Raw genomic sequence first — 10092 nt, forward strand, 5'->3', positions numbered from 1 at the left:
CGTAGAAGAAACCGTAAAGGGCTCTGCAGAAAGCTAGGACTGTGGGCTCAGGCAGGGTGAGGGGCACAGTACAAGTGTAAGGGAAGCGAGCTAAAGACCAGCTGACACCTCACTACACAGCAAGCCCAGGAGACTCCCTCCTAATGAAGGAAACCGCTGGACACAAAGGCCTCCTGCTCTAGGAAGAATCCTGGTGATGGAGGAGCAGCTCCCAGGCCCCCCCGCCTCAGAGAAACCCCTCAGGACTAAATCCCCGGCGGGAAACGCCCGCAGGCGGGCGCGCTCCAGAGCAGGATCCCGGGCCAGCACACGGGGCGGGGGGAGTGCCTGGAACCTGGGTTAAAGGTAGGTGGGGGGGGGGTGGGTTGCAGAGGGCAGCGCTGGCAGCGCAGCTCGCTCCGGAGCCCTGGGCCACCCAGCGCCAGTCCACACGTGCAGCACGGGCGGGTGACTGTCCCGGGCGGGGCCGGCCTTGCAGCGCCACGCTCCCTCTGCATTGCACTCGAGGCACGTGTATTGCCGTGACTCGGCAGCGGCTCCCGGCGCCGCACCCTGGCTGCCACAAAGTCTCTTCGATTCATTTCCTTCACGCCCCGCGGGCGGCTCGGACCATTGTTGCGGGGGTGTGTGTGTGTAAGTAAACCCCCCCGGAGAGTGCTGCGCGGGGCCGCTCCCTCCGGCAATCCCGCCCGCTGGTGGCTGGGAGCGGAGGGGAGCTGCTGCTGGTTGGCTCTGGGCTGGGAGGGCTGGTGCCTGGGGTCCCTTCTGCCCCCGCCTCCTCCCCCCCCCAGGAGTTGGTTTGGGCGGGCAGCCCTTTCCCGCATTGGGCAGCCGGGTGGGCGGTGGCGCTTCTCTCCTCCCCGGAGCGAACGTATGGAGGGGGCGGGAGCGCCGCGCATTGGAGGAGGCGGCCTGAAGCCCGTGTCAGTCACGCCGCTGAGCAGCCGCGGCCCAGGAGCGGGACGGAGGCCTGGGCAGTAGCCTGCTGGACGGGAGTCGCTCACTCGAAGGCAGGAACTTCTGCGGGTTCAGGGCCAGCGGCCCCCGGGCTCCCTAGGCTGAACCTGGCTGGTGGGCGCGGAGTGGTTGCACCAATCCCCAGGCTCTGGGTTGGAAGGAGGCTGTGCCAGGCCTTGTTGGCACGCTGGCATGCTTTCGCTTTCCGCTGGAGCCCTGAGCGGAGGCTGTCCCTTGAAAGCTGATGGGGACCGTGCAGTTAGTGCCTTGTAGGGGCTGGTCAGGCCAGAGAGTGGCCTTGAGTGGGCACTGGACACTCCTGTCTGCTTCGTGTGTAACACCCCTGGCAGTGGGAACCCAGGGTCCAGTACCGCCAGGGCAGGGGGGATGCTGCTGGCTCAGCCAGGTCCGAGGGGACAACCCTCTCTGCCTGGAGTTCTTTCTCAGCCTGCCGCGGAGGCCAGGGCTCTTCCCAAAGCTGTGCTGCTTTCCTCTCTCGGGCCTGTGGCGTGAGGCAGGGAGTTGTAGGAAAGTCACAGTGCTGGCAGAGTGTGCAACAGCAAAACTTGGGCATAGGGAAACGAATAGCTTTTTTAATGTGGCGGTGGCAGTCCTTAATTCAGGACGCGGGACCCACCCATGCACAGCTCCCTTTTGTGAGGTTCAGATTGCTGGCTCTGATATATACAGCAGGTGCCAGGGTGCCTCACACACAGGGTTCTCTCTTCCTGATCTTGAATACAGGTTCCTGCCACATGCAGCTGACTCATCTTGGGGTCAAGCAGGCTCTGCAGGTGTTCCTCTCCCTAGATTTCGCTCTCTGTCTTTAACTGGGCTCATTTCATGATCTCTGGATCGCCAAACCGATTTCTGATGTAGCCCCAGTGGTGTTACAACAGAGCTGACTTTACCCCGGTGTGCACACAGTGAAGCAGAGTTGGGGTTGTATTCTGTAACCTGAGGCCCAAGTTCTTTTCTTCTACTATTTGTATTACTGTAGTGCTCAGGAGCCCATTGTGCAAGGTGCTGTACACACAGAACAAAAGACAATTCTTCCTCCAAAGAGCTCTAGTCTCTTTTTTCGCAGTAGCTCACCCTAATATCTCCTGTAACTAATTCCTGACTTTCCCCCCTTCAGGAAACCCCAGAGACTGTCTGAATCTGGCCAGGACTCAGGAGCAATGTCTCAGCAGTTCCTTTATCGGGCACTGGTGTCGGCTAAGTGGCTCTCGGAAACCATCAAGTCCCCTCAGGCTGGGCAGGCTGTGAAGATCCTGGATGCATCCTGGTACCTCCCGAAGATGAAGCGTGACCCCCGGCATGAATTTGAGGAGCGCCACATCCCTGGTGCTGCTTTCTTTGACCTCGACCTATGCAGCGACCGTATGTCGCCCTATGATCACATGCTGCCCAGTGCAGATGACTTTGCGGAGTATGTGGGCAAGCTGGGTGTGGGGAATGACTCCCATGTGGTCGTGTATGATGCCAGCGGTCAGGGTCTCTTCTCTGCTCCCCGTGTCTGGTGGATGTTCCGGGCCTTTGGGCACCATGCTGTTTCCCTTCTGGATGGTGGGCTGAAGAACTGGCAGCGGGAGGGGTATCCACTGAGCTCTGGCAAGAGCCGAGCAGTTCCTGCGGAGTTCAATGCCTCCTTGGACAAGTCACTGGTGAAGACCCATGAGGACATAGAGGAGAACATAGAGTCACATCACTTCCAGCTGGTTGATGCTCGCTCTGCAGGGCGGTTCAGAGGGACGGAGGCAGAGCCCAGAGAAGGTAACACCTCTGCTTAGCCATCGCTGTGACAAAAATGGGGTTCATTTTAAGGCACAAACCCAGAACCATGACTCTCGTTCCCAGCTGAAGGTTGAGGCTGGAAACTCACTTTTTCCAAAGATGAGTTTCAAGAGGAGGATGCTTGGCTGATATCTATCCCTCTTTGTGGTTGCTGTCTCTGCTTACCTATGTCTATTTGCTACTCCCACTGTTCTGTTCTCCGTATGCTGCTGGAAAAGCTTGCTTAAAACACATTCACCCTGGGGCAAGGGCTTATGACACCAAATGATTAGGGGACTGGAACACATGAGTTATGAGGAGAGGCTGAGGGCACTGGGGACGTTTAGTCTACAGAAGAGAAGAGTGAGGGGGGATTTGATAGCTGCTTTCAACTACCTGAAAGGGGATTCCAAAGAGGATGGCTCTAGACTCTTCTCAGTGGTAGCAGATGACAGAACAAGGAGTAATGGTCTCAAGTTGCAGTGCGGGAGGTCTAGGTTGGATATTAGGAAAAACTTTTTCACTAGGAGGGTGGTGAAACACTGGAATGCGTTACCTAGGGAGGCGGTGGAATCTCCTTCCTTAGAAGTTTTTAAGGTCAGGCTTGACAGAGCCCTGGCTGGGATGATTTAGTTGGGGATTGGTCCTGCTTTGAGCGGGGGGTTGGACTAGATGACCTCCTGAGGTCCCTTCCAACCCTGATATTCTATGATTCAAACACAAGATGTTTAGTAGTTCAGCATCTGTGCCAGCAGTAAGCCCTGAGGACTTTAATCCTGTGTTAGGGGAAATCAACCTAGTTAGCATATGTGACTCCATTTTGGGTTTCCTCTCAGCCATTAACTCCATATGTGACTCCATTTGTGGGTTTGCTCTCGGTCATTAACTAGAAGCGAGCACATCACGTACCAAGGGAGGATCCTTCAGGGTGGACAGCTGGACAGTTTCAAGATAAGGGAAACAAAGGAGACAGGAACCAGCCGACATGCTTGAAATAGTTGCTAATTCAGCTTTTTTGCATGGGGAAGGTGGCTGCAGGGGATTGGTGGTAGATAAGGAGAAGGCCTGTTTATTGGTTTAGGCCCCCCCCACCGAGGCACACAGGCAGGATGTTTTGCCAACAGTATATAATCTGTGTGTAACCTGTAATCGGGGTCCCGTTCCGCTTAACAGCGGTACCACGCTTGAGCGTAATAAACCTACAAACTTTGAGATGCTCTGCAGTCTGTCTTTATTTGGTTGCCTCAGCCTAGCAACGAACTGTACGTGTCCTAACTGGAATAATTCGTAACAGTTTTGGCGACCCCGATGGGACTCTAGGCTCGCCCTTGTAAGCGAAGCCGCACTCCTTCCCTCGGACAACTCCAGCCGGCACCGGGTGAGTTCACCTTCGAGAACTCCGAGGAACGGGAGTGAGGGCCGTCGCTTAGGCGATAAGGTGGCACATTAGGCGTTCTTTTGGTAGCCCTAGAATGGGCTCTGGGCAGAGCGTGAGCAGGGGAATCCCTTTGGCTGAGATTCTTGAGAATTGGAAAAATATTTCGGGCACCCATTAGGTAAAAGGAGAGCTGTAATTTTGTGTAAAGTCGAGTGGCCAGCGCTGACTATTCAGACGCCCTTTGAATGGCCACCCGACGGAACTTTTGGACTGGATGAATTAACCTGCCTTAGACAACAGCTGGAGGACAAGCATCCAGCTCAAATGGATTATTGGTATGTATGGGATAATTGGGCGTACGCCCGAGATAAGGGGCGCCCTTCGACTTTGGGCTCTGGTACCAGATCTAAGGTTTGCATGCCACTTGCAGGTTCCGCTCCGCCCTATGCTGCTTTTCCTCCTCCGTCTCTTCCCCCTACTCCTCCTCCTGTTGCCCCTCTATACCCGTCTCTAACCCTACCCCCTGTTGTGCTTCAAGCGCCCCTGATACAACGGCCCGTTGCGACAGGCACTGACCGTGTCACTATGATCACGGTCCATCGCCCTTTTGGCCCTGGGGACCTGGTAACCTGGCAGTCACAGATGCCAAGGTTGTGTGACGATCTGGAAAGAGTCCTACAGACTATCCGTTCAGCCTTTACGGCATTTAACCCTAACTGGGCAGACATCCAGGCTATTTTGAAAACCCTGTTTACCCCTGACGAGAGGTATTCTATTCTAGACGCTAATCGGCATTGGGCGGGGGACGCTGAGAATCGCACCCCTTGGCCCAAAGCCGATCCAGGTTGGAATCCTAACAACCTCAATGGCCGGGCCAGCCTCTCAGCTGCCTGGGAAGGGCTCCTGGAGAGCATCCATAGGGCGGGTAGTAAGACGGCAAATTGGTCAAAAATTAGAGAGTGCCAGCAAGACCTAAACGAGCATCCGTCTGCGTTTTTGGCCCGTTTGTTTAAGCAGGTTAGAATGTATGGGGGAGGGGTGGAGCCAGAAGCCAAGGTTAGCCGCATGATGATGGTCTCTTACTTTGTCGATCAGGCGGCACTGGACATAAAGAAGCATTTAACTAAATATGTTCCCGATTGGCCAGGGAAACCCCTAAGCGAAGTAGTTCGCCTGGCCACTTTTGTGTTTAATGGTAGGGACGAGGAGAAAGCTAAGGAAAAACGTAAGCAAAAGAAGGAGGAAGTAAGGATGTTGGCAGCCGCACTGCAGGTTCCCTTGAGGAATCAGCACTGGCAGGGACACGGGAATACAAGAGGGAGGGGACGCGGGACAGGACGGGGAGGAGGAGGGGGTGGGACAAGGAACAGGAACTGTAATTATTGTAAGCAACTGGGGCACTGGAAGAGGCAATGCCCCGTGCTTCCACAAGGGGCTCCTTGGCAGGATCAGCCGGAGATCGGTTCTTCCTTTCCCCATAACGCTCCCCAGGACTTTGCTAATCCCCAGTGACTAGAGGCGTGGGAGAGTTGGAATGGGATCTTGGATTGCAGTCTCAAATTTACTTGAAAATTGGGGAAAGGTTTGTACCCTTTTTGGTGCATACTGGAGCCACCCTTTCCACTTTAACTTTTGTTCCGGGCTCTCTTTCTAATACCAAGGTCTGGGTGCAGGGTACTGAGGGCAACCCATGCTTGGCTCCCCTATCCTGCCCTGTCCCTGTGGAGCTGGGTTCTTTAAAGTTGTCACATAGATTTGTTGTCATACCAGAAGGCCCCGCTAACCTTCTTGGGTGGGAAGTGCTTAGCAAACTGGGAACCCACATATATTGTGCCCCCAAGGGGCTTCGCATGTCCGTCCCGGACTCGGCCATTGCTTCTCTTATGGCCTCGGTTACCCCGATTCCCGATCTCCCCACAGAACTGTCCAGCTGTCCACCCTGAAGGATCCTCCCTTGGTACGTGATGTGCTCGCTTCTAGTTAATGGCCGAGAGGAAACCCAAAATGGAGTCACATATGCTAGCTAGGTTGATTTCCCCTAACACCTGGCAGTGAAGATCTCCATCTGACAGCCAGATTTACTGTAGATTATGATTTGTATTATGGTAGTGCATAGAAGGCCCGAATCTGGTATGTGCTGTACAAACACATAGTAGGGGACAGCCTTGCCACAAAGAGCTTACAACCTAAATGGTCAAGGCAGACAAATGGTGAGAGAAGGGAAGGATTAAGAACGTAAGAACAGCCATACTGGGTCAGACCAAAGGTCCATCGAACCCAGTATCCTGTCTGCCGACAATGCCAGGTGCCCCAGAGGGAGTGAACCTAACAGGTAATGATCAAGTGATCTCTCTCCTGCCATCCATCCCCACCCTCTGACAAACAGAGGCTAGGGCCACCATTCCTTACCCATTCTGGCTAATAGCCATTAATGGACTTAACCTCCATCAATTTATCTAGTTCTCTTTTAAACCCGGGTATAGTCCTAGCCTTCACAACCTCCTCAGGCAAGGAGTTCCACAGGTTGACTGTGCACTGTGTGAAAAAGAACTTCCTTTTATTTGTTTTAAACCTGCTACCCATTAATTTCATTTGGTGGCCCCTAGTTCTTATATTGTGGGAACAAGTAAATAACTTTTCCTTATTCCCTTTCTCCACACCACTCATGATTTTATATACCTCTATCATATCCCCCTTAGTCTCCTCTTTTCCAAGCTGAAAAGTCCTAACGTCTTTAATCTCCCCTCATATGGGACCTGTTCCAAACCCCTAATCATTTTAGTTGCCCTTCTCTGAAACTTTTCTAATGCCAGTATATCTTTTTTGAGTTGAGGAGACCACATCTGTACGCAGTATTCAAGATGTGGGCATACCATGGATTTATATAAAGGCAATAAGATATTCTCCATATTATTCTTTATCCCTTTTTAATGATTCCTTACATCCTGTTCGCTAATGATTCCTAACTATAATAACTAACTATTCCTAATTATGGCTGTTCTCCTGCTGGGAATCTGAGGCACACAGCGATTATGATACACATCTAAGGTCAAACAGGAAGTCTGTGGCAGAGGAAGGAATAGAAATAAGATTTTCTGAGTCCCATTCCTTGCCTTCACCCTAAAACTATCCCTCCTCTCAGCTGATTCACCTGTTGCCACAGCTGAGTCCCAAGTCAGGCATATAGAAGTGATGTTGCATACATTGTGACTAACACATGCGGCTGAAAGAGGGTGCTCCTATCCCTACCCCAAGCTGTTAGAGCTGCACCCCAGAAAGTGACTTTCCGTCCGTACAAGAAGTGAAGAAAGCTGTGTATTTTAGTATGAATGCAGAGTCCCATGGTTCAGAGGCAGCAGTGTACTCAATCTCTCGGGGACCTGGGGAGGCAGAAGAGAAGGTAGCTCCCACACACCCCATCCCTTTAATAATATTTAGCTTTGATATGATGCCTTGTGGTCAAACATACAGACATTAACCCTCACATAACCTTGTGCAGTGGCTGTAGAGGGAGGGTTGCCATGGCATGAGTATGCGTGGAGGGTAGTCAAGAAGGGGTTGTGCGATGGAACCCTCCGTGATGTAAAGATTAACTCCTGTCTGCGTTGGTCTCCTTCCTCTTCCTCCAGGAATTGAGCCTGGTCATATCCCTGGCTCCCTGAACATCCCCTTCTTGGATTTCCTCACAGAAGCTGGCTTTGAGAAGACCCCTGAAGAGATCCGCAGCTTATTCCAGGAGAAGAAAGTGGACCTCTCAAAGCCAGTGGTAGCCACATGTGGCTCGGGAGTCACTGCCTGCCATGTGGCCTTAGGGGCGTACCTCTGTGGCAAGCCAGACGTGGCTGTCTATGATGGTGCCTGGGTGGAGTGGTACATGCGGGCTCGGCCTGGAGAGGTCATCTCTGAGGGCAGAGGCAAGACCCTCTGAAGCAACGCTTCTGTCCCTGCGGTGCAGAGAGATTGCCTTGGAACAGGCTTTGGGAGATGGTCTTAGCCTTTCCTGTTTTAAAATCATAGTGGTATTGAGTGAAGGTCTTGGGTGACAAATCTAAACACATGGTTCTAGCCCCTTCCTCCTACTCCCCTCCCCCTTCTTGCCTACAACCCATTTTTCTGGGCATGGAAGATGCCTCTTTACAGCGTCTTATTAGAGGGAGGAAGCACTTGTTATGGGTTGGTGGAATAATTGATTCAGGCTGGACTCATCAGCTGGGATGATCCCTCCTGATTAGACACTGAGTGAGGAAGATGAGTGGAGGAGCAATTTAGGTTTCTCCTCATAGTTGGACTCTGATTTGTTCTCAGCCAGTTCTGCATCCACCATTGTTCCTGGGGAACTTGAAATCCTGTTTTTTTTAAAAAAGAAAGTATCTATTTAAAAGGTTATATAATAAAAACATTTAATGAGTTTAAAGGTTTTTCTCCTGAACTGAGCCTAGGACAGTATAGCTGGGGCTTCTCCTTCCCAGATCACAGAGGCATCTTGTCCTGTATCCCTCCACAGGGAGTGTTTAGTTACCACAGCTACATATATCCAGCATACGTTTACAGTGGAGCTGGAGCGGGTGTAAGGTGTGAGCCGGTACGACATCGTGCATCAACTATGGGAAAGGGACTGAGAGACTTTTTCCATTGGACCATATGAACTGGAACCATAAACTCACTGAACATTAAATCCCACCAAATGAGGGTAGATCCATCCCCATCATCGTATCAACTCATTATACTCCACACCTGAACATAACCATTATATGGACAACATACCCGCATATCTCAATGTCTGTACTCTGACCGGTTAAACTTTTACCACCAATCGGGGAGATTATGTATTCCTTACGCCACCCGTTCCTAAACCGAATTTCACACCCCTTGATAATCTGTACCTTATTCCCTGATAACCAGAAACTTCTATGCTTAAACTCTGTACCGTTTTCTTTTTACTTCAACATTATCTTAATAAAATTATTAAATCCAGCTCCGACAGACAGACCTGCACCAGCAGTGTAGCTGCGGCAGCGTGAGCAGCCAGCCCGAGGACGTACCTGCAGTTTCAGACTGGATCATGCTTGGGGCTGGTAGGCTGTCATGCAGTTCGTGCGGCTGCGGCTGCAGCTACGCTGCTGTTTTTAGCATGCTAACTCGATCACAGCTAGCGCAAGAATGTCTATCCAGGTGGCAAATTACACTTCCAGTATAGACATACCCTTATTCTCTATGAAGAAAGCTGTGCTGATAAAGTGACTGCAGTATTTGTTTCATCCTTGGTAGGTATATTTCAGTTTCCCTGGGAGAGACCTGTAGATCAAATAAGAAAGGGACAGCATACCTCTCTGTTGTTTGTTTCAGGCTGTTAATGTCCTGCAGCCATGCAATTGTGTGATTTTCAGATGCTATGCTCCAATTCAGCATGATACTTACACATGCCTAACACTAGGAATGAGAGTACTCCCCCTGTAGGCAGTGTTGCTCCCAGGATATTAGCAAGACAAGGTGGGTGAAGTAATAGCTTCTATTGGACCAGCTTCTGTTGGTGAGAGAGACAAACTTACATAGAACTCTTTTTCAGGTACTTGCACTGACTTGCATGGGACTGTTCGTGTGCTTACAATTAGTTATGTGCTTCAGTACCTTGCTGAGTTGAAGCCCTAGGGAAGAACTACCCGTAATGGCAGTCATTTTCACAAGGCCACCACCTTAAGTCTTGGAGCTGAAAATCTCCCCCAGCAGATGTCAGGGGTATTTGATTCAGTGCATTCGGAGAGTTAATCTGCTCTTGGTTACACCTGTACAAGGACACTGGCTTCAATATATTTGATTAAAGGTCCCTGTTGATCATAACACCCATTATCCTAGATAGCCTGAAGAGAGAGGTGGGTGAGGGGGTGTTTGTCTCCTGATCAATTCCCAGGGAGCAGCTGGGATGCATTACATATGGTGGGTTAGGTGTTAACAATTTGCCCTTCCTTCCATGATGACTTCAT

The 10092-nt window shown here is 51.4% G+C and overlaps 1 protein-coding gene across 3 annotated transcripts; it reads left to right on the forward strand.

The window, feature by feature from the left end:
- The first annotated feature begins 507 nt into the window (after positions 1-507).
- MPST (mercaptopyruvate sulfurtransferase) lies at positions 508-9073 on the forward strand. Of its 3 annotated transcripts, none has more exons than XM_074941524.1 (3): positions 508-633; positions 2096-2733; positions 7741-9073. In XM_074941524.1, the coding sequence occupies exons 2-3, from the start codon at positions 2139-2141 to the stop codon at positions 8037-8039; spliced, it is 894 nt and encodes a 297-aa protein (XP_074797625.1). In that variant the 5' UTR covers positions 508-633; positions 2096-2138; the 3' UTR covers positions 8040-9073. The 3 variants fall into 3 exon arrangements, with proteins under 3 accessions (XP_074797625.1, XP_074797623.1, XP_074797624.1); XM_074941522.1 differs by lacking the exon at positions 508-633 and adding an exon at positions 882-1010; XM_074941523.1 differs by lacking the exon at positions 508-633 and adding an exon at positions 931-1071.
- Positions 9074-10092: the final 1019 nt, after the last annotated feature.

This window comes from Natator depressus, chromosome 1, assembly GCF_965152275.1.
Source record: "Natator depressus isolate rNatDep1 chromosome 1, rNatDep2.hap1, whole genome shotgun sequence".
Lineage (NCBI taxonomy): Eukaryota > Metazoa > Chordata > Testudines > Cheloniidae > Natator > Natator depressus.

Coding starts and splice junctions, on each gene's coding strand:
- MPST (XM_074941524.1), top strand. CDS start 2,139: ATGTCTCAGCAGTTCCTTTATCGGGCACTGGTGTCGGCTAAGTGGCTC. Junction 2,734..7,740: donor GGAGGCAGAGCCCAGAGAAG/GTAACACCTCTG, acceptor CTCTTCCTCCAG/GAATTGAGCCTGGTCATATC.